Below are 24186 nucleotides of genomic sequence, written 5' to 3' on the forward strand. Positions count from 1 at the left end.
GGGAATGAAGGGTTGGGTCTCCTATGGGTTTTATTCTTTAGGCTCCCAGACTTTTCCGAACACTTGAGATTGTCCACAAGACCAAACAGTGACCCAGGGGCCCAGGGCCAGCAAGACTTCATTTTTCTGTTGCTTTGGTAGAAGACCTAGAGGAGGCTTTGGCTAGAGACGGAGGAACAGCCGTCTAAGCCAGCGTGTCAGATCTCTATGTCCCTTAGAGAAGAGTGCATTTGTATGTGAGGTCCTTGTTGGCCTTAGTCTTGGGCACATTGCCCTTTCCCGTGTCATCACTGGGGTTAATGAGTATCCTGGCATGGTAGTGTGACGCCTTGGACCTCTAAAGCTGCCGGAGGTCAACAGTGAGCGGAGTTTGCCCCTCCTGCTTCCTGCTGCTTCTGGGGTCATCTGACATTTCCAGGGAAACTGGGTCAGCAAATTGTGAACCCTGCATCCCTTTCTGGGAGTCACTCCTTGATTTTGTTTGACATCCTGCTTCTCACTAGAAAGCATCCTGTCTGCAGAGAGCTGGTAGGAGAGGCCTCAAGATGGGTAACTTCGGGCCCCTGGTTTCACTCAGGAGACTGAAGCCTTTGGGCTTAGGGTAGGTAGCTTGCCTGTGCTTGCTGTAAGATACAGTTCCTTGTCCAGCACCAAGAGGCTCCGTTGGTTAGTGGCAGTTCTTGAGTGACAGGTCTTTTGTTCCTTTTACTCTCTCAGCCATGACCAAGGTTAGATGAGGGTATGGTCTTGCTAGACAGCCTGAATATGTACTGTGTGTGTGTGTGTGTGTGTGTGTGTACTCTGCATACCAGTTCCTGATACTGTATATGGTATTTGGTTTTCTCATAAGTCTGCAAAGACCTGGACAGCTGACGGAAGACTCAGCACAAGAGGGCATGGTGGTTACTGTTTCCCTTTGCTAACTTTTAAGAAAGTTTGGTGTGCTAGCTGGAAAAGCGTTGTCTTTAGGCAAGATCCACACAAGTCTGAACACAGGTGGAGGAGGATCTGGAGCCGCTGCCCTGGATAGGGGAGCCTTGAAGGTCAGTTAGTTAGCTGTCCGGATTCCTTCTGGTCTACCGTAAGGTGTAGAGGTGCCATGCGAGATAAGGTGTGCCCAGAAAGTCTTGCTATTTCTCCCGGGCATCAGGGCCGATTTGCTCCTGGTGAGTTGCTGGTCTTTCTTGAAGGTTCCCTTTCTTCAGAAGCGTCCTGTTAACACCTCTTTGCCGCTTAAGATTTCAGATACCACCTTTTCTTCAGTTCTTCGGGTTCTCAGTGTTTGAAGCCTTTTGTCACGTTGATCTAGAGCTGCAATGGTGTATCACATGTGAATGCATATGTCTATGACAAAAGCCAGTTGTAGTCTCATGAGCTAGTTGCTTTCTTTACTTCAGACTGGAAAAGAGAAACTTTTTTTTTTTTTTTTTTTTTGATTTGTTTCTGCTTTAAGAGAGGCATTTGAACTCAGTGTAGTCAGGAGAGTCCCTGCATAAGATAGGCAGCCCCTTGTGTTCCTTAGTGGAGGCAAAGAGGGTGGAGAGGGTGTTAGAGCCCACAGAGCAGTACTAGTGAAGAAAGAACAAACACCTGGGGCCTTAGTGAAAAGGGTCTGGAATTAGGGAGTAGGTACTCTCTGAAGGAACACAGTACCTGAAGGCTGCCCTGTGTGGTGGTTGTTAGTCCCTTTAGGAACCACCTAAGTGTGGAGTGTCACCAGGAGTAAGTAGTAGCAGTTGATGGTAACTCTGTATTTACTCATTTGAGAAACCGCCAGCTCTTCCCCAGAGTGGCTATACTATTGTATGGTTCCGCCAGCAGCATGTGATGTAATGGCTCCAGTTCCTTGTCAACACTTGTTACTGTCTTTTTTAGCATAGGCATTCTAGTGGGTGGGAAACAGTGTCTCCTTGTGATGTTTGATTTGCATTTCTCTGGTAACTAATGTTCTTCAGCATCCTCCCATATGCCCCGCCATTGTATACTTTCTTTGGAGAATGTCTATTAAACCCTTTGTGCGTTTGAAAACGAATTGTGATTATTTGTTTGTTTGTTTCTTTTTATTTTTTTTGTTCATTTGTTTTTGTGGTCCTGGGATATGGTTATGAACCCAGATCCTTGTTCATTTTAGGCAAGCACTTTTCTTTTTCCTTTTGTAACTTTAAGATATAGTGCCATATCAGGCTTCTGAAGAAAAAGAAACTTCATGTAAGGCTAGCAACCCACCAGGAGCAATGTCGTCCTGATCCCGCGGCTCAAGCTGGCCTCAAACTCTCTGTGTAGCATAGCATGAACTTGAACTTCTGGAACTCTTGCCTCTACCTTCTGAGTGCTTGATTGACATGCTGGATGGCTGGATCCTTACTCTTGTTTTTATGCAGTGCTGGGTATCAAGCCCTAGGGCCGTGTATGCATCTGCCAGATGAATGCTCTATCAACTGAGTTACTCCTCAGCCCCCTTTCTACTTTTTTTTATTGAAATGGAATCTCATTAAGTTGCACAGGGTGGCCTAAACTTATTCTGTATCCCAGGCAGGCCCTGGTTTTGCAGCCGTCCTAAGCAGCTGGGAAATCCCCTCCTCCACAGGGCCCAGTTTATTTTCTTTTGAGCCAGGATCTCACTGTCTGGCATGTAGTCTTCCTGCTTCTTCCTCCCCGGTGCGGAAGTGTGCGCCACCATGCCCAGCCTTGCTCCTTACTCAGCTTCCTCAGCCTCTGTATTATTTATGCTCATGGCTCATGGACTTAATCATGTGGATGATCCGAAAACCATTTATGTGAGGAGATGCAACAGGCTTGCCTTCCAGTGTGGTGTGTTTAGCCTGGCAGTCAAGCAGGTCTGCATCCCATGATGCATTGGATGCGTTGAAAGGGGAAGAGATAGGCTCAGGACCGTGCAGAGTCAAGCAAGCGCACATCTCCTGGGACCTCTTCTGTCACAAAACTTTAAGTTCCCTCTGTCTACCAAATGAAATTTATTTTTCTCTTTCTGGTATGTGAGACTTCACAGTATGGCCATAGCGTCAACAGCTAACTTTAACCCTTCCCATCTTCAGACGGGGAGATATTGGCACAGTTACAGGTCTTGGTTGCCTTCCCTGGGTTCATCTTTCTGCTCACCTTCACCCTTTAGAACTCCAACTCCCGCCTCCCCCCCCCCCCATTTATCCTTTAGCTTAACATTTATTGAGCAACTTTTTGGTTCCCATCATGTGTAAGGATTCTCAGCCAAGTGGAGAGATTAGATGTAAAGAAATAATTACCCGGCCTATGAGGCGGCTCTGATGCAGGTAAAGGCGTCTGCTACCAAGCCTGACCATATGCATTCAGTTCCTGGCACTCATGTCGTGGAGGAAAGACAGAAAATGGCTCCTGTTAGTTGTCTTTTGACCTACATATGTGTGCCTTAGGACCCACGATAAACAAACAAACAATAAATAAATTTACCCTGAATGTGATACTTAGCTTATAAAGATTCACACAGGCCTGAGTAATTAATTCGCCCTGGAGGAAGCAAGAAGCCTCTTGAGACAGAACTATCATTCAGCTGGATCTTGGATTATTCTCTAGGCTTTCATTCTTTTCATTCTTTTAATTTAGCTTTCCCTCCCACCCCCACAAGAAAGACATTCTTTTATGTGTATGGTTTTGCCTGCATGTAGTACCCACAGAGGCCAGGAGAGGGCGTCAGATGTTCTGGAATTGAAGTTACAGACTGAGTGCTGGGAATTGAACCTGAGTCCCCTGTAAGAGCAACAAGTGCTTTGAACCGTGGAACCATCTCTCTAACCTGGTGTCCTCTCCATTATTGGTCTACTCTGTCATCCCAACTGTTCAATGGGCCTATAAAGGATCTTCCTGCACAATCCCCCGGGCACACATGCACACAGAATAAATAAATGGGGGAAAAAGACACAGGAGAGAAAATTCATTAAATACACTGACTTTACAGTCTTAGAAAGTATCAACCTGGGATTTAGTCAATACAAGCAACTGTTATTTTAATCAGTTAATCTTTGTACTTGTACTTGGTGTTGAACTCAGAACCTTGGTATTATTCTAGGTAAGTTCTCTAATACTGAGCTACATTCAAACCCCTTCACTTCATTTTATTTGTTTATTTATTTAAAGATTTATTTATTAAATATATAGTGTTCTGCCTGCATGTATGCCTGCAGGCCAGAAGAGGGCACCAGATCTCATTATAGATGGTTATGATGTTGCTGGGAATTGAACTCAGGACGTCTGGAAGAGCTGCCAGTACTCTTAATCACTGAGCCATCTCTCCAGCCTTTGTTTGTTTGTTTGTTTGTTTGTTTGTTTGTTTGTTTTAGGAACCTGGCTATCTTGCCGCCTCAGCTCTTCTTCATTTTATTCTAAAACATTAATTTATTTATTTATGATCCTGTGTGTGTGGTCTTGAGTGTGGAGGTTAGAGGACAACTTTTAGGAGTCAGTTTTTCCATCCACCCCCAGGGTTCTTGGGATGGAACTCAGGTCATCAGACTTGGTAGCAGATGTCCAACTGCAGCCCATCACTTCCCACGCCTTTTTTTTTTTTTTTTTTTTTTTTTTTTTTTTTTTTTTTTTGGTTTTTCGAGACAGGGTTTCTCTATGTAGCCCTGGCTGTCCTGGAGCTTCCACGCCTCTTTTTAAACTCTTTGAGACACTTCTTTCCCTTCCTCCCTCCCTCCCTCCCTTCCTTCCTTCCTTCCTTCCTTCCTTCCTTCCTTCCTTCCCTCCTTCCTTCCTTTCCTCCTTCCTTCCTTCTTTTTGTTTTGGTTTTGTTTGTTTGATTTGTTATTTGTTTTGTTTTTGTTTGAGACAGGATTTTACTATGTAGCTCTGGCTGTCCCGGAACTTACTCTGTAGACCAGGCTGGCCTTGAACTCATAGAGCTCTGTCTGCCTCCCGAGTGCCGAGATTAGAGACCTGTTCTTCAAAACTGCCAATACTGACCTTGAAATTGCTTGGAAGCCCAGTGCAGGCTGGTCTCGAACTTGTGATCCCTCCAGTTTCGGACTTCTAAATGACTAGGCTGTAGGTATACACCACCAGTTGTTACTTATTAATTAATATTCATAGCATGCTGGATCATTTACTTGTCTCTACTGTCCCCCCCCCCAACCCTTTACTCCTGACCTGTACCCTCCCATATGTGCCTACACACTATTACTGTTCCAGAAACATGCACTGTATTTCACAACCAAGGCTTGGGGCTGGCTATCCCTACTACTGGAATTCCCTTCCTCTGTCCCCCCCTACCCCAGGACCATCCTAGACTTTTTTCAAATGCCTTTTTCAAATGTACCTGCCCTAGCCGCCAGCGCTCTTTCTTTCCCACTGCCAGACAGAGTTAGCTGTCCCTTAGTCTGCTTTTTCATCTCCTGTTACACGTAACACAGTTCCAACCCTCATTACATTGCTTTTGTTACCCGGCTGTCTTCCCAGCCAAATGGAAAAGATGTCTTTTTGTTTGTACATCCTCGGCTTCTGGCACACTCCTGGCCTAAAGTCAGTCGAGTTTGGCAGAGACTAAGCCAGATCAGGAAAGGTATTGAATGCCAGGCTAAGGAGTTAAAACTTTGCCCTGGGGTTGATGAGGAACCATGGAAGATTTTTTTAAGCAGAGATGTAACATGATCTTACTGTAGAGTCTTCCAGTGTCCTTGGCAATGCTGGGAGAGGCTTAGGTTCCCGGTCAGTAGCCTGATGTATGAGGGGCAGGGATCTATCTGCCCTTAGAACCTCTGCTCGTGTCTCTCCATATTCCCACTTGATTGTGTGCTCCCTGAGAGTCCATGTGTGGGGTTTGTTTCATGGTCCCCATAAGAGCATGAGTGTCTTATTTTTTTGGTGTATACAACATCTTCCTACCCTCCCCCCTCCTCCCACACATATACCCAACATAGAAAGACGTATATAGTAGCTATTTCAATAAGTTGTGTTCAACTGAAATCAAATCGAGCTCTCTGGGGATGTAAAATTTAGTACAACTAAGGGGAAAAAGGCACTTCTGGTCTCCAGGGTGAGTCACCATCTGTATCCGTGGCTCCACGGAACCAAAGGTGAGATATAATTGTTAACTGTTATACTATCTGAGCTTAACCCTTCTGTCGTTATGTTGTCGACTCAGTAATAAAAAGGTTGGGATTGAAACCCAAAGATAGCCAGCTTACAGCCATTTAAACCATGCTACAGCAAGAGTTACACAGGGGCTGGAGAGATGGCTCAGGAGTTAAGAGCAGTTGCTGCTCTTCCAGAGGTCCTGAGTTCAGTTCCTAAGCTTCTATGTCTGGTGGCTCACAACCTCCTGTAACTACAGCTAGGGGGATCCAACACCCCTTTTTAGCCTCTGGAGGCACCTACATGCATGTGGTTATCATCCCCCCCCATATACACAATGTGTATACATACACACACAAATAAATAAAAATAAATGTTAAAAAAGAAGTGTGCACTGCTCTTGCAGGGTCCCAAGTTCTGAATTCCATTTCCAGTTCTCATGGTGAGTAATATCTCTGCCACCTGCTCACGATGGCTCCAGCGGCTCTGCTAACCCGTTCTAGCCGTTCAGCTACCCACACTCATCATATACACGCCTACACGCACAGACATACACATAAATGTGTAATTAAAAATAAAGCTTTAAAAAAAAGTTCAGAGAATTAATGAGTAAAGCATTCCTTAGTGAATCCTCAGAATAGTTCTGCCTGGTCCTATTAGTGTAATCAATGTGCCTCAGCACTCAGGAAGCAGAGGCAGGCGGATCTCTGAGGTGGAGGCCAGCCTGGTCTACAGAGAGGGCTACACAAAGAAACCTTGTCATAAAAAACAAGCCAATTAGCCGGGTGGTGGTGGTGCACACCTTTAATCCCAGCACTTGGGAGGCAGAGGCAGGTGGATTTCTGAGTTCGAGGCCAGCCTGGTCTACAGAGTGAGTTCCAGGACAGCCAGGGCTACACAGAGAAACCCTGTCTCAAAAAAACCAAACAAAAAACAACCAACAAGCCAATAATAATAATAAATAATAATAATAATTGTTATATATAATATAATAATAATTTATTATTATTAATGGTCTACAGAGAGGGCTACACAGAGAAACCTTGTCTTAAAAAAGCAAGCCAATAATAATAATAACAATAATAGTAAAATTGTGGTTAATATACAGTCTTTTAGTTCCAGAAGCATTAAGCCCTGGCCTTAGCACCAAGTTATGTCTTGTATTAGTCCAGAATCAATTTGTAGCAGGGTCTGTAGTACCTGAGGGTAAAGTATTCTCTGAGCCAATGAAATGTTCTTTCGAATGGAGGGATGACCTGGGAAGGTCAGACTGAAGCAGCATGGAGCATGCAGATGACCCGGGGAAAGAGAGAAGCAGAGAGGCACTAGGATCACATGTTTGGGGCCAGCTTGGTCTACATAGGAAAGGCTCTATCTCAGACTAGGGGAAAGTCAGAATTGTCTGAGGGCCCTGCACTGCATTTTCTGTCTTGCCTCTTTGTTTTTATGAGTTTTGCCTTATGTCTTTAGGAGTTTGTTTTCTGAGGTCAGAGCCTCACCTCCATGTAGACCAGGTTGGCCTGGAACTGGCTGTGTGTATAGACCAGGCTGGTCTCCAACTCAGATCTGTCTGCCTCTGCTTCCCAAGTGTTGGAATTAAAGGCGATTTTCTCCTTTGTTTTCCATGTTTGCTTGTGATAGTCTTCCTGTCTGAGTCATCCTGCTGTCTCTGTCTCTGCCTCTGTCTCCTAACTGCCAGATCTCCAGGCGTGTCCCAGCCCACCCCACTCTGATCTTTCAGCCAGGATCTTTCAGCATATCCCAGGCTGGCTTTAAACCCGAGGTCCTCCCACTTCAGCAGTGTCTGTTTCTCCTTTAACTTTTAGAGCGAGGCTTGGAATCCAGGGACAGGAAGTAGGATACATGAATTGTCTGATGGCAGAGGGATAGCCACGGATTGTCTGATGGCAGAGGACCAAGGAGATGGACCAGTTTCCACTGCAGGCCCGGATTTGACAGTCAGGTTCTCTGGGGCACCCTTACAGTGCAGCTGTTTTTTTGACCAGTGAAAGGTGTAGCCAATGAAGGGCATTACAGTGGGGGATGCTGGGAATTACAGAACCACCTTTATCAAAGAAAACTTCGAGTATAGTAAACCCCACGAATCTTTAATGACCAGAGGGCATACTGACTTTTCACAAAAAATAGATGCTCATGTAACCAAACGACATAGGTTTTATATATTTTGTATTTTTGCAGTGCTAGGATTGAACCCAGGGCCTTATATATATATGGGAGTCACGTGCTCTGCCACGAAGCCGCATGCCCAGCCTTTTGTACTTATGTCTTATTTTATTTTAGATGTTCTCTTGTAGCTCAGCCGGCCTTGAACTCTTGATTTTCCTCCTCCTAGGCACCATGTCCCAGGGCCCCTGCCTTGACTATTTTTTATCACCCTGGGATGTGCTGCTGCTTCTTTTTGGCTTGTTTTTTGTTTTTTGAGACAGGATCTTTCCATGTAGCCCTGGCTGTCCTGGAAGATCAAGCTGGCCTCGAACTCAGAGCTCCACAGAGCTCTACTTCCCTAAGACTCCATAGTGCTGGGATTGGCTGGGGTTGTTCTTTCTTTCTTTCTGTCTGTCTGTCTGTCTGTCTGTCTGTCTTTCTTTCTTTCTTTCCTTTCATTTTTTTCCCTCCCTCCCTTCCTTCCTTCCTTCCTTCCTCCCTCCCTCCCTCCCTTCCTTCCTTCCTTCCTTCCTTCCTTCCTTCCTTCCTTCCTATCTGCACGTACACGTGAACACCAGAAGAGGGCATCAGGTCTCCTTACAGATGGTTGTGAGCCACCATGTGGTTGCTGGGAGTTGAACTCAGGACCTCTAGAAGAGCAGCCAATGCTCTTAACCGCTGAGCGATTTCTTCAGCCCGCTGGGATGCTTCTAAAGGTGTGCCACCATGCCAGGGGTTTGGAGGGGAGCATGTCTCCTCAGTTCCTTTCACTCCTGGCCATCAGTAGCCCACACAGACTGTAGTATGGGATTTCTGTGTTTAGATCCCTGTTCTGGAGTTTCACATAAATGCAGTTACCTGGGGTGTGCTTACCTATCCCTGTCAAGGTTTTAGTTTTGCCAGCTATTTGTTGAATAGCTCCCTCACTGCGTGCTTATGCGCTCTCTCTCTCTCTCTCTCTCTCTCTCTCTCCTCTCTCTCTCTTCCCCTCTCCCTTCTTTCCCTCCCTCTCTCCCTCCTTTCCTCCCTCCCTTCCTCCCTCCTTCTATACTTCTATATACACACACACTCCATCTTCCTCAGTTTACCTATAAGTGCATTGGGCTTTTCCAACTCTGGGAAAGTGGTTCACTGGCCCCATTAACTTGAAACTTACTCCATCATCTGACATTTCTAAGTAAAAAAGATTTAGAACATAAAAGGAGCAGCAAATTAAATGCCAGTTCCCCCATTTGTACTCCTGATGGAGTCCTAATGGCTGTAGGATATCCCCTTCCTGCCACATGGGGCCTGGAGGGTCTGCGGAGAGAGGATCTGGGAGACAGAAGGCTGTGCCCTTCACCCCCAGTCCATTAAGTCATGACTTAGGTTTTCTCGGTAAATCCTGAATGCATTAGTGGCGACTGGGTTGAGGGTCAAATGTCAAATACTCTGCTGGGGTGGGGGAGGACATCTGTGGCTAATTATACCACTAATTGACTAAACTAGATGGGGAAGTGCAGGAGCCACTCTCGGCGCTGCACCAATGGGGAGCCAGCTCCCTTGTCTAGGCCTTGTGCGTGCGTGTGTGCGTGTGCGATTGTGTGTGTTCGTATGCATTAGGGCATCTCCCCCCAATTCAGCGTAAGCAGGTTGTTGCATGGTGAACTCGTCTAGCTTTCCTCATGGGGGTCAAAATGAACCAGGGCCCAGATGTTTAACTCCTCTGCTCATTATATTTTATTTGTCTGTCTGTCTGTCTGTTCGTCCATCCATCCATCCATCCGTCTGTCTGTCTATCTAGCGTCTTGTCCTTATTATGTAGCCTTGGCTGCAATGGAGCTCTGTAGGTCATGCTAATCTCGAACTCACAGATATCCTGGCTGTATCTGACTCTAGCGTGTGGAGATTAAAGGCATGCAACACCACACCCCATGACTTCAAATTTAATCCTTCAGACATACAGGTTACACCCACTCAGGCCCACCCTGAGCTTTTTTCTTGCCATGAGCTAATTTCTTGAATGACCCTCAGTTTGTATTAAGATAACCAAAGGCTTCACATAGTGTGCTTCACGAGGTTGTAGGACACTTATTCATTAATGCATTTATTACAGTTGGCAAATATTTTTTGAGTAACTGTTGTGTACAAGGGAGTCCCCACAGGTCAAGTAGGTGACCTTCACTAGCACAGTCAGTAGTACGACCTGGCATGTGCAAAGTTCTGGATTCGATCTCCAGCATCAGAAAGAAAAGAAAGATCAGCCGTATGGCATTGCCTAGCTGAAGTCCAGCAGGCCCACGAGCCTTATCAGCATTACCTGAAGTACGTGGTAGGCCTGAGGAAGACGGCAAGCCTCAGGGAACACATGTCTTTTGAACTCTTCCTTATGGGGAAGAGGAGACTCGGACAGGTGGAGGTGAGTCTGAGAAGAGCAGAAGCAGACAGGGAGAGAATACGGATGGGGGTGCATTCCATGCTGACAGTCTGTCTCCAAGGCTGGGGTCTCCTGGCTGAGACCCTCGTCACCCTTCCTTTGCAGATCAATGAGCTGAGCAATGTCCCTGTTCCTGTCATGCTAATGCCTGATGACTTCAAAGCTTATAGCAAGATCAAGGTGGACAATCATCTCTTCAATAAGTAAGTGGTCTCCTGGGGGCGGCTTAGGTTCTGTGGACAATCCTTTCCTTCCTTAAAGCTCCTGACACTGAGTCACAAGAACACTTGTTGGCAGAGTTGACCAACAATCTGGAAGATGCATTTAAAGAACGTGACTTCCCCATGCCCGGCTCCTTTCTGTATCACCTACCTTCAGTGTCCCTTGGGGCGTGTGGCTGCGCACCCCAGGTGATTCACCCAGGACCAGCTCCAGAGAAGTGAGATGCTGGGAGCTGAGCTGCTGAGCTGCACTAGGGGCCCTGTCTTCATCTCAGTTACCAAGCTTGTTCCTGGTCTGGATATAGCCAGGTCCTTTGTTCTTCCACCCATGTGAGATAAGATAAACCTCAGGCAGGGCCTGGCACTCAGCATCACTACCCAGAATAACTCCTCTCACTGGCGACTTTGTGGCTTTTTGGACGTCAGACCAGTGTCTAGACGTTGTCTTGACATCTTTGGAGACCGTCCAGTGGTCATCTCTTCCATATTGAGGACCTACTCTAAGCCATTTTGTTTGTTTGTTTGTTTGTTCGTTGAAACAAGATTTGTCTATGTAGGTGGCGTGGGGCTCACTATGTAGACCAGGCTAGCCTCAAATTTCAGGCTCAAATTTCGAATTTTGCCTCTGCCCCATTAGCTCAGGGGTTACAGGTATATGGCTGGGGTTCAGAGAGGCCTGAATCCTACTGAGTGGACAAGGTTGGCCTCAGACTTTTGGCAGACCTCCTGCCTCAACCTCCTGAATGCTAGGATTATAAATGCCACATGCTATACCTACCTTCTGAGCCTTTTCTTGTTATTGCTGCCATTGCTGCTTTGAGACGGAATCTCATTTAGCCCAGGTTGGATCTCAGTGTGACGCTTTGACCTTTTGACAGCCTGCTTGCCTCCAACTCCGGATGCTGGAGTTCTAGGCCCTCACCCACTCCTGGCTTCTAAGCCTTTCTTGCAGCCCTAGTTTACTCTTCACCACGGGCCACACCAGAAACCTTTTGGTGTTCCCACCACGCTCCCCTCCGCATGCTCCTCCTGGCCCCGCCGTCCATTGTCCTTCACCAGCTGGGTGAGCAGTCACCCTGCCATTTTCAGACTGTGAGCCCAGAGGAAAAGCTTGATTTCAGAGCATCGCCTAGTGGCCTTTCTCTGCCGGACTAGGTAGGGACATCTTGTTCTAGAAGCCATCTGTGTTCTGAACAACCACCTTCCAAGTGTTCTCCCAAGGAATGACAGCAAGTCCTGTTTCAACAAACAAACAAAAATTGGCTTAACATAGGTCCTCAATGGTGGTAGGTAAGAGATGACCACTGGAAGGTCTCCAAAGATGTTGAGACAACTTCTAGACATTGGTCTGATGTCCAGAAAGCTATAAAGTCAACAGTGCGAACTTTGGGTAGTGACGGTGAATACCAAACTCTGCTTGCCGGTGTTGCTGTTTGAGAGGTTAGGGCTCCAGGGGCAGACATGCCTCCCATCCAGGGTTTCCCATCCCACGAGCATCTTGGTCCAGAGCAGAACACCCGAGCACATAACTGTCTTTCATCTTTGCTCCTGTTCACTTCAGTAGTTCCAGGTGTAGTGTGCAGTAGACAACAGTGCTGTTCTAGAAATGTATAGAGAGGCTGTAGGAAGGGCCTTTTATTTTGATTTTCAGGAAGTCTGACATTGTGGTATAGCCAGGGGGCCTCAGTCTGGAAGGGAGTCCCTCGGCAGACTTACCATAAAGGAGGAGATGGGGAAGGGGCTCATTTCTAGACAGCTTGACTAAGGTGTAGCATGCCTTTATAAAGCTTTGACTCCAGGGGTGGCATGTAACTTGATGGTAGAACCGAAGTTCTTGCCTTACGTGTGTGTGTGTAGGGGGGGGGGGGGGGCTCTGGGCTTGATCCCTAGGACCACAAAAAAGCACAAACTCAAAAACCACATTCCTAGTCAGCTGACTCAAGATATCTTCAGTGCAAACCAAGTGTGTTTGTTTGGGGTGTATGTCCCAGGCTGTTCTGGAACTCAGTAGGTAGTTCAGGGTGTCCTTGAACTCTCGGCACTTTTACCTTAGTCTCCTGAGTGCTGCTGGCATTACAGGTGAACACTTGGGTCAAGCCATCTTTACCTTTGGGCATCTGGGCAGGGCTCCTTGGACACAGCTATCCTCAGGATAGTTCCATGGCAGTATCCCAGAGAAGAAGAAGAATGGCCTTTCAGTGAGAAAGCACTTTCTAGACACTGTCGCCCCAGCATATTGTGAGCAGCTGCATATACTGGGTCTCACCTCCCAGGAGATGCACTTTTCTTTTTAAGTTTAAGGACTGCATACAAGCAAGCAAGCAAGCAAAGACATATGAATTACACGTGTACCATTGGATGAATTCTTACAGAGATGAGGTGTAAAGTTCTACCTGCCTAGAATCGCCTACAGTGTTTGTTGAAAATGTAGATTTTTGCCAGATGTGGTGGCATGTGCTTTTAATGCCAGCCCTTGGGAGGCAGAGGTGGTCAGATCTCTGCGAGTTCGAGGCCAGCCTGGTCTACAGAGTGAGATCTCAGAAACAAATGAACAAACAAACAAGCAATGCAGATTTTAAGACTCACTTCCAGAATTTCTCCAGGCCACACTTTGAAGGGCTCTGGTGTCTCAAGCTGCCTAAGTGTGGTTCACAAAGCCTGTGTCTGCTTTCTCCAGGGAAAACCTCCCCAGCCGCTTCAAGTTCAAGGAGTACTGCCCCATGGTGTTCCGAAACCTCAGGGAGAGGTTTGGCATTGATGACCAGGATTACCAGGTATGAAGCTGTCTTGGCACAGCAGGAGGATCCAGGGATGGGAGGTCAGGAAGCTATAAGACAGGCAGGGGACAGAGTGTCAGCTGCCCCTGGGCTACTGCATCTCCCTGTCCAACCTCAAGCCTAGTGCCAGCAGACTAGGACTGGCAAGCTTTGGGAGCCTCAGAGGATGTTCCTGCCCTGGGGAGGGTGAGGAAGGGAAACAGGAGAGAGCTGTGTGTCAGAATTTCAGAATTTCAGGCTGACATTCCCGGTCTAGGCTGAGAAGCCCTCTCCTTGGTAGTTTGGCTGAGGCCTGTTAAAAGCAGGTAAGACAGATTAGCAAAGAAAGCATCAAGGGTGACATAACCTACACCATCCTACTGCCAAGTATGAGCTTCACCTCCTGAACATGCCCCTTGTCTCATGGTAGGCGGGGCAGGAAGGGGGTAGGCATGGTGGGGCCTTCAGAGCTGATCCTGTCCCAGAAGCCATTGGTCTATCAGGAATGTCAGTCAGGGCAGCAGAGTCTGACTCAGCAGCCATGGCTCTGTGCTGTCTCTACCTTGCTTAGAGCCCTCTTTCCTAGCACACAGCCTGCTAGTGAAGGTGGAGATGTTCTTTGCCCTTAAGCAGTGAGACCAGAGCTTTACTCTTTCTGTCACCTGTGCCAGTACCTCAGCGGGATCAAAAACAAATGCCTAACCCCAGAAGGCACTGTTGTGAACCTGCGAGAGTTCACGGGAGTGGGGTGGGTCTGGGGACCAGAGACTTCTCTTCCCCCACTCTGGAGGACATGCAGGCAGCTATAAGTGTCCTGAGGAAGGAGAGGAGAGCAGACGCCAGGCTTGCGCCTGAGGGAAGGTCGGTGGCTGAGAAGTCCTGAGCTCTCTCCAGCCCCTCTGCTGAGACCAAACTCTGAACCCAGTCCTAACCTGAATGAAGTCTGCTTTTCTGAAAATATCTTCTGCTACCCCTAGTTGCTGGGCTCCATTCCTTCCATTGTGGTTTGTCCCCTGTCCCTGGGCTGTCTCACCACATCCTCTCCGTGTCTGCATTGTGCCTCTAATAGCCTTTTGGGCACATGACTGTGTTCAAGGCTGAAATGAGGGCAGCAAGGCTGCCCTTCAAGGAGCAGACTCTTAGCTCCCGCATTCCCAGTGCTTGCGTATCTCGGATGCTGCTGCGCACAAGGCTGCAGGACTGTGTATCTCCACTCGGCTTACTGTTACAGGGCCAGGCAGGGAGAGAGGACAACAGTTGACATGGCCTACTCACCTTTTTTGGGCTGGGGACTCATAGGGCATGCTTCTTTAATGTAACCCCCTTACCACAGAATGCCAACACTCAAGGTATCGCTGCCCCTGTGAAGACAGTGCTGGCTCTCCACCGGTGGTGGTGGTTGTTGATTTGTCCTTTGATTTATCATGGAGCTCTGTCCGGGAACCTGCTATGTTGACCAGGCTAGCCTTGAATTCACAGAGATCCACAAGACTCTACCTCCTGAGTACTGAGATTCAAGATGTGTGTCATCAAACCTGGCCTTTTTATTTAAGATTCACTTTATTTTTAATTATGGGTGTGTCTCTGTGTGGGTATGTGTGAGCGAGCACCATGGCGCTCAGAGCTATCGGATTCCCCTGGAGTAGGAGTTACTGTTAAGTGCTGGGAATAGATGTTTCAAAGCCCTAAGCCTAAGCCATCCCTGTAGCCCCTCCAGAGGGTTTTGTGAGGTTGTATTACGTGATCAAAAAGGACTTCAAGAGATTGAGGAAGGTTGGGAAAGGAAGCTTGCTGTGAGCAGATCCTAACAGGGCAGCAAGGATTGCCCCTGCATCGTACCTCCTGAAGTCCCCGTGCCGTCGTCTGTATACGTGTCCCACCCTCTTTGGACTTCTCTGTGTGAGCATAATTGGGGACAGAGGACCAGAGGACAGAAGCACAGGCTCCTTGAATTGCCTTCCGACATGCCCAGATGAGGGAGGCACTGGCAAGAGAGATGACCTCATCCTTTCAAGCGATGGGATCAATACTTAGAAAAGAGGCATACATACCATGGCTCCCTGAGGTGGGCCTTTGAATCTTTCCTAAGCTTCACTACCCAAGAGACTCAGTGGTCCTCTTAGTCTGTCTCCCTGTGTTCCAAGTGGGGAAACTTAAAACAGCTCCCTTGAGGCCATATTGCTTGTGAGGGTCAAGATTAGAACTCGGTCACCTGGGAGCTGGAGAAATGGCTCAGTGGTTAAGAGCACTGACTGCTCTTCCAGAGGTCCTGAGTTCAATTCCCAGCAACCACATGGTGGCTCACAACCATCTATAAGAGACTCTAACACCCTCTTCTGGTGTGTCTGAAGACAGTGTATTTCTATACATAAAATAAACCAATAGTTCATTAAGAAGAAAAAGGAGAAAAAAGAAAAAAAAAAAAAAGAACTTGGTCACCTCACTGAGGCAGTTCTAGTTTTTTGAGCGGCTCTCTGAGTGAGAGTGGACGTGACACATATCAGAGGTAGGAGCAACTCTGATTATCTGGAGAAGAACACCCTAAGAGAAAAAGGGTTAGGGAAGGTCCACCCTGGGCACCTCTGTCTTGGTGTTTGTCAGTCCATAGAAGTTCCAAATTGAAGCCAGAATCTTAGGGATGGAGACGTAGCTCAGCAGTAGGGTGCTTCCCCAGCACGTGCGAGGCCCTGGGTTCACCAGAGCACTGTGGGGAAAAAAAAAAGGGGAGGGAACCCTGTTTCTTATCAAAAATCAATTGCTTTTGTTTGGACTCCTCAGAATTCAGTGACACGCAGTGCACCCATCAACAGTGACAGCCAGGGTAGGTGTGGCACGCGCTTCCTCACCACCTATGACCGGCGTTTTGTCATCAAGACTGTGTCAAGTGAGGATGTGGCTGAGATGCACAACATCCTAAAGAAATACCACCAGGTATGGTGAGTCCCAGGCCCGGGCTGTGGAATACCACCAGGTATGGTGAGTCCCAGGCCCGGGCTGTGGAATACCACCAGGTATGGTGAGTCCCAGGCCCGGGCTGTGGAATACCACCAGGTATGGTGAGTCCCAGGCCCGGGCTGTGGAGGATGGGTTGGGAGAGGGAAAGAGAGAGCTACAGAGGGGCTTGGAGGGGAGGCTAGGTCCACTCTGGTCGTGGCAGGTGCTTCCTAATACATTAGTCCCTTTTCTCATTGCTGTGGCAAAACACCTGACAGAAACAGCTTAAAGGGACATCTCAGCAGGCAACGGTGTTTGCCACTGACCTGATATGTTCCCTTTCAAGTGCTGTGGTAAATCACCATGACTGAGACACCTTTTAGAAGAATTTATTTGGACTCACAGTTCCAGAGGGTTGTTAGCATTCATGATGGTGGAGTAGAGGCGGCAGGCCTGGCAACTGGAACCTCAGGCCGAACGTGAACTGTAAACAGGCAGCCAAGAGAGTGAACTGGGAATGATGTGTAGCTTTGAAACCTCAAAGCCCTGCAGCGATGTACTTCCTCCAGCAAGGCCCCCCCCCCCTCCCTAAAGCTACCCAACCAACGCTACCAACTGAGGACCAAGTGTCCAGACATCTGAGCCTCTGAGGGCCATTCTCTTCCAGACCACCACACCTCATGCCTTGAATTCAGTCCTCACGGTTGAAGGAGAGAACTGGTTCCTGCAAGTTGTCCTCTGACTTGTAGTACCACATAAAAGCAACCAATCAAGCGTAATACAAAACAAAAGGGAGGAAGGATCTGTTCTGGCTCGTGGCTTTGAAGAACTCAGTCCCTCGGCCTCATGGGCTTAAGGAGAGTATCATATTTCTGGAAATGTGTAGCAAGGGAGAGACAGGCTAGGAGCAGAGAAAGGACCTGTAGGGAGTGACTAGGGCAGGACACAGCTCCTGAGGACATGTCCCAAATACTACTTCCTCTAGCTTCTCCCATCTCCCACCTTCCCCACTTGCTAATAATGACCTCATACCATGGTCCACCCATAGCTTACTTAAATCATAGCTCAGGTCTGCCCTCATGTCCTCCTGCCTGTGAAGTAGATCCCATAGCCCCAGGCATGTTGTACTAATCTCTTAGGTACTTTTTAAAAAATTAATTTGTTTATGTGTATGGGTGTTTTGCCTACATATATGTCTGTGCACTGTTCATGTATATGAACCGTATGTGTGCCTGGTGCCCAGAGAGGCCAGGAGCGAGTGTCAGAACCCCTGGGACTAGTTATAGACAGTTGTGAGCTGCCACGTGGGTGCTGGCAATCAAATACAGGTTCTCGGGAAGAGAGCAAATGCTCTTGTTTTTTTCTTTTTTCTTTTTTTTTTTTTTTTTTTGGGGGGGGGGGTTCGAGACAGGGTTTCTCTGTGTAGCCCTGGCCATCCTGGAACTCACTCTGTAGACCAGGCTGGCCTCAAACTCAGAAATCCACCTGCCTCTGCCTCCCAAGTGCTGGGATTAAAGGGGTGCGCCACCACCACCTGGTGAGAGCAAATGCTCTTAACCACTGAGCCATCTCTCTAGTTCTTGCCTAGATGCTTCCAGACCAGTTAAAGTACCACCGGAGTTAACCATTACAACTGCTAACCAGGTGGGATAGTTACTGAGACGTGATAAAGGGACCTTCTTTTGATCGTCGATGTTAGAGCAGAAGCCCTGGGCTTTAATCAAGGTATAGTCAGGGTTGTGGATTTGGAGTCATTCAGTCCTCCCGAAGTCTTCTAAAAGAACAGTCAGTGCTCTCGACCACTGATCTGTTTCCAGAGCCACTACAGAGCCTGTGAATGTCCGAGAGCATCTTGGCCTGAGAGAGACCCAGTTGCTCCAGGTGCTTCTCTGTCCCTCAGCCCTTCCTCTTCTCCATTCTAGTTCATAGTGGAGTGTCACGGCAATACCCTCTTGCCACAGTTCCTGGGCATGTACCGCCTGACCGTGGATGGTGTGGAGACGTACATGGTGGTTACCAGGAACGTATTCAGTCATCGGCTTACGGTACATCGCAAATATGACCTCAAGGTAAAGGGCTCCGTGTTCTTCTGTGGGTCCACTGCTATCCTTGTGGCTGGGAGAGACTGCGCCTCCAGCTGTGTGTATTGGGAGTGGGGAAGCACACCTTTTAGTGGGATGAGTAACTAGAGTTGACGTGTCTAATGATTGTAGACCGGCTATTTGAAGTCAAGGTGACGGTAATAAAGAGGTTAGTTAAGCTCTAGGTATAGCATATGTGACAGTTGATGCACTCCATTTCCTGTCTATGGGCCGTGCACGCCGAGGGGCAGGCTGTCCCAGTGCATACCTGCTGGCTTTTGTCCAGTGCCACGCAGTGACAGCACGGATGCACTTCTGTACACCAAGAAGGATGTGCTTAGGGTTATGAACTGGGGTGCTGTTCTTGAATCAGGCTTCCTGACTTCTGTCACCTCGCTTCCTGTCCCCTCCCTCTGCTGCAGCCACACAGTCCGTCCTCTGTCCCTAGCCAGGGTTTCATATATACTGTCTGCATAGTTTCCCTCCCAGCAGCCCTGTCCTCTTCCACTCCTCTTTCCCCTAACCAATCACTTCTTAACTCCTTTTAGAAGTAGGTCTGGCTGGGCAGTGGTGGCGCACGCCTTTAATCCCAGCACTTGGGAGGCAGAGGCAGGCGGATTTCTGAGTTCGAGGCCAGCCTGGTCTACAGAGTGAGTTCCAGGACAGCCAGGGCTACACAGAGAAACCCTGTCTCGAAAAACCAAAAAAAAAAAAAAAAAAAAGAAGAAGAAGTAGGTCTGGCCACCGCCGCACCCTTCAGTCCAGGTCCAGGCCTATGCTTCATGCCTAGAGTGTCTCCTTCCGGTACCACGTAGCCCTGTGTTGATGAATGACTTGGCCACTGCTGTAAGGAAAGTTCCATGAGTGTGGGAACAGAGCTATCCAGGGCAACCTTGTTTACTGCGCATCTGCGAGGTCTTTTAGTCATCAGTTCAGGAATGGCTGTGCCAGAGTGGCCATGGCTGCCTCCGGGCTCCTCTAAGATGCTAACCAGCCTGCATCCCTGCACTCCTTAACTGTATCTCGTGTACATTCACGTGCTCAAAGGAGTTTGCCTTGGGAGCTCGGGCGATGGCTCAGCAGGTAAAGCACTCACTGTGAAATCCAAGTGCAGTCTGCAGCACACAAGAAAACAGCCAAGCATTGGCTGTTCATTTCTGGGCCCAGTACTTGGGAAGCAAAACCAGGAAGGTCACTTGGGTTTGCTGGCCAGTCTCTCTTACACACACACACAAAGGTGGGGAGTGGGCAGAGATCCCAGCACTTGGGAGGTAGAGGCAGGTAGGCAGGTAGATTCTTGTGAGTTGAAGGCTAGCCTAGTCTACATAGTGAGTTCCAGGGAAGCCAGGGCTACATAGGGAAACTCTTGTGTGTCAAAAAGTCACAAAAAAAAAAAAAAAAAAAAAAAAAAAAGGCAGAGGAAGACACCTACTGTCAGCCTCTGACCCCTATGTACACGTACACGTATGTTACACACATGTGTATCTGCAAAAGGATTTTGCCTCAGCGTGACTTCTGGTGGCTCTTGTCCCTTCAGGGTTCCACTGTTGCCAGAGAAGCCAGTGACAAGGAAAAGGTATGTGAAAGGGTCACTTGCCCGGTGATACCTTCTGTTGGCCATCTGTCATGTCCCCTCTATGACTCCCCAGCCCAGCTCTCAAACATACAGTCTGTCACCATGAAAGGTTCTGTGTCATCAAGCACCTTCCTGCCCTTGGCACACCCAGCACTGGCTTCTGCCTTTGCTGGGTTCTTTGTGGTTCTGCTAAGATAGAGAAGGTGTTTATGCTGTGGTCCAGCCTGAGCCAGTCAGTAGCTCTCTATGCTCTGCCCAGGCTCAGCAGGAGGGGGTCCTCTGTTCTGTCCTCAGTTCTGATACACTCCATCCACGACTGCTGTCATTGCCTGCCTCGCACTTGTCTCTCTGATGCTGTGCATCTGTGTTAAAGACCCCTCCCCTCTCTGCACACTGCTCCTGGCAGACCCGCCATTCTTCCTGGCTGAGTGAGTTAACCTGCCTAACCTGACCCTGCTGTTGCTCTTTCAGGCTAAGGACTTGCCAACATTCAAAGATAATGACTTTCTCAATGAAGGGCAGAAGCTGCACGTGGGAGAAGAGAGTAAAAAGAACTTCCTGGAAAAACTGAAGCGGGACGTTGAGGTACCTCCATGTCTTCGCCCTGTTTGCAGACCGGAAGCCTCTTTAACCTTGAGAGAATGGAACTCACTGTTCCCAGCAGTGTGGTGAAGGGCCATGTCCATGTGAGCCTCGGCTAACACCTGTACGGATGGGCATTCCTGGGGTCCCACTGTCTTAGTTTCTTGCCTGTGGCTGTGACAAAACACCATCACCAAGGCAACTGAGCAAAGAAAGCATGTAATTGGGCTTCTGTTCCAGAGGTTTAGAGTCCTGTGATGGCAGGGCTAAGGCATGGCGACAGAAACAGTTGAGAACTCACATCTGCCTGTGGGGGGGGGTTGGGGGGTTGGCAAAAAGCATAGGATCAGAATAGCCCGATATTCCGCGCCCCTTCTGAGTCCCCTTCGCAGTGTTCGGGTGGTTACTACAGCGAGGCTTTATTCTTGTATCAGCAGAAGCGGAAGACCCCAAGCCCGGGAAAGGCACTGCTATATGCACCCTAGAGTGGCGTGTTCACTTCTGATTGGCTGTTCACTCATCACCCCATATTACATCCCGGGATGGGCAGTGGCTTGGCGCGCTTTCGCCTCTTGCACCTGCGCAGTTTAGTTGTTTACTTGTGGGAGCACTGGATGCCCGCACCATCTTGTAATGGCGAATGTTATCACCGCTCGCTGTGGCTCCTAACAGCCCAGTCTCCTGAAACTTCAAAGCCCACCTTAGCCACACACCTCCTCCAGCAAGGCCACACCTCCTCCAACAAGACCACGCATTGTAACCCTTCCCAAACAGTTCCACCAGCTGGGGACCAAGTATGGAAATATATGAACCCATGGAGGCCATTCATTCTCATTCAAACCTCCACAAACATCATTTTACAAGTGGGGCATTTGTAACCCAGTGTGGCCTGCTTTCTCCTCATGTCTTTACTAGACCATTTCACACACACAGCTCCCACAGTGGAAGGGCATGGAGCGTTAGCAACTGGAAACCAGCTGCTGAGGTCCTCCAACCAGCTGTTCCCTGGCTCTGACTCCCTACTTCCCCAGGGGAGGGTCAGGATTCTTCTCGGCCCCACACAGCTTCTTTTGATCTTCAGCAAGGAGTGGTGGGCGAGGGCTGCCTTTTTGTTTTATTATTTGTGTGTGTGTGTGTGTGTGTGTGTGTGTACACCTGAGTTTGTGCAGGTGCCTGTGGAAACCAGAGGAGGATATTTGAACTGGAGCTGGAGTTACAGTAGTTATAAGCTGCCTGATATGGGTGCTGGGAACTGAACCCAGATCCTCTTGAAAGAGCATCCAGTGCTCCTAACCACTGAACCAGCTCTCCAGTTCAGTGTCGTGTATTAAATACATTTTTAAAAATCTTTTTTGTTTTGAGACAGTCTCTCTTTTTGGGGGGGTGTGGGGGGGGGGGTTGGGACAGGATTTCTTTATGTAGCCCTGGCTGTCCTGGAACTCACTCTGTAGACCAGGATGGCCTCAAATTCATAGAGATCTGCCTGCCTCTGCTTCCCAAGTGCTGGGATTAAATTTGTGTATGATCACACCCAGTTTACATTAAAAAGCCTTGCTGGGCAGTGGTGCCGCATGCCTTTAATCCCAGCATTTGGGAGGCAGAGGCAGGTGGATTACTGAGTTTGAGGCCAGCCTGGTCTACAGAGTGAGTTCCAGGACAGCCAGGGCTATACAGAGAAACCCTGTCTCGAAACAAAACAAAACAAAAAAACAAAACAAAACAGCCTTAAGACCAGTCTGCTCTATTGGCTTCGGACCCAGAAGGAGTTGGGAGTCTTGGTTTGAGAGGAATGGTTGTGTGACATCAGTCTCCTCTCCATCTTTCACGGTCCCTCCTCAGAGAGACACCATTCTGGGCTGCTCCTCCCTCAGACAGCGGGCACTTTGATCCTTATCCTACGGTCCATGCCTGTCTGGCTCATCCTGTAGCCACCTGCCTGTCCTCAGGGAGTCCTGTCACCCCACCACCAGACACCATTTTTGTGGTAGAGACTATTCCCATTGCATTTATGATGTGTACAGCTTTCTGCAGGCCAGAAGAGGGCACCAGATCTCATTATAGATGGTTGTGAACCACTATGTGGTTGCTGGGAATTGAACTCAGGACCATCTGGAAGAGCAGACAGTGCTCTTAACCTTTGAGCTGTCTCTCCAGCTCCTCTCATTGCATTTTTAAAGCCTGTGTGGTGATGAGTTGAAAGGGTTGCTTTCCCCCTTTTCCAGATGCCTCAGGGACATCTCGTATAAACGTTCACCTGTCTGTTCTCACCTTCTAGTTCCTGGCCCAGCTGAAGATCATGGACTACAGTCTCCTGGTGGGCATTCACGACGTAGACAGGGCAGAACAGGAGGAGATGGAGGTGGAAGAGCGAGCAGAGGAGGAGGAATGTGAGAATGACGGGGTAGGTGGCAGCCAGCTCTGCTCCTACGGCACGCCTCCAGACAGCCCTGGCAACCTCCTGAGCTTCCCCCGGTTCTTTGGCCCTGGAGAGTTCGACCCCTCCGTGGACGTCTATGCCATGAAAAGCCATGAAAGTAAGAGCTCTGCCCAGCCAGCCCCGCATGCTTCTGCTCACTGTTGGAATCTGGGCTGTCTGTGTCCCCACCTCATTCACTGGTGACTTACCACCTCCAGCCTCAAGGCTTCTGTTTACAGCCACCCTGAGGACTGGAACCTGGAGTTCCTTCTCTTGGGTCCTGTGTCACTTCTCTGGCTGTCTTGGGTGACAAGGCACAGCTCATGGGAAGGACAGACCTTTTTGCATTGCTGCTTTGGTCCTACGGAGTGGGTGAACGTTGAAGGAGACAGGACTGTAAGGAGCCCTCTCCCACCCTGACTCCAAAATGACAGAGGAATTCTGAACCTGGGACCCAGGAGTTATGGGTGTGTCCCAGACACGGTTTGTCTTCTCCCTACAGGTGCCCCTAAGAAGGAGGTCTATTTCATGGCCATCATTGACATCCTCACACCATATGACGCTAAGAAGAAAGCTGCACATGCGGCCAAAACAGTAAAACATGGGGTGAGTGAGTTCCCAATCTCCTCAGGTCCAGCCCAGTGCAGTACATCTGTACCCCATGCTCTGGGAATGTACCCATCCCTTCTTCCTGGGGGAGGAGGAGAGTACCTCTCCCCCTCCTACCTTCCCTTCTGCTGCCTGCTTTTCCACCTCTGCCCAGCCTGGCCAGGTAATAAACACAACTTATTTTTCCCAGGAGTTGTCTGGCCTTTGGGCCCGAGCTGCCAGTTGCTTTCCCTGGGGGCTACTGGGCGTGTTGTGCATCTTGTGGGATAACCAAGAATAGCTTTGTTTACATGTGCACAGTGCTCCCCGTAGGCCAGGCTCTCCTCCAGGTGCCCCCCCCCCCCCAGAGGCCAGGGCCTTTGT

At 48.7% G+C, this 24186-nt stretch overlaps 1 protein-coding gene across 2 annotated transcripts in view; it reads left to right on the forward strand.

Annotated features, from left to right (window-relative positions):
- Pip4k2b (phosphatidylinositol-5-phosphate 4-kinase type 2 beta) overlaps positions 1-24186 on the forward strand; it is a 29899-nt gene that overhangs the window by 1264 nt on the left and 4449 nt on the right. Inside the window, exons 1-9 of one of the 2 annotated variants that reach the window (XM_076935849.1) lie at positions 9577-10630; positions 10754-10851; positions 13547-13643; positions 16404-16556; positions 18482-18628; positions 20178-20216; positions 20688-20801; positions 23074-23332; positions 23717-23820. In XM_076935849.1, the coding sequence (XP_076791964.1) occupies positions 10580-10630; positions 10754-10851; positions 13547-13643; positions 16404-16556; positions 18482-18628; positions 20178-20216; positions 20688-20801; positions 23074-23332; positions 23717-23820 (1062 nt within the window). In that variant the 5' untranslated portion in view covers positions 9577-10579. Of the gene's footprint in view, positions 1-9576; positions 10631-10753; positions 10852-13546; positions 13644-16403; positions 16557-18481; positions 18629-20177; positions 20217-20687; positions 20802-23073; positions 23333-23716; positions 23821-24186 lie in introns of those variants that run through there. The other variant, XM_034504636.2, reaches the window with a different exon arrangement.

The sequence above is a fragment of the Arvicanthis niloticus genome, chromosome 6 (genome assembly GCF_011762505.2).
Source record: "Arvicanthis niloticus isolate mArvNil1 chromosome 6, mArvNil1.pat.X, whole genome shotgun sequence".
NCBI lineage: Eukaryota > Metazoa > Chordata > Mammalia > Rodentia > Muridae > Arvicanthis > Arvicanthis niloticus.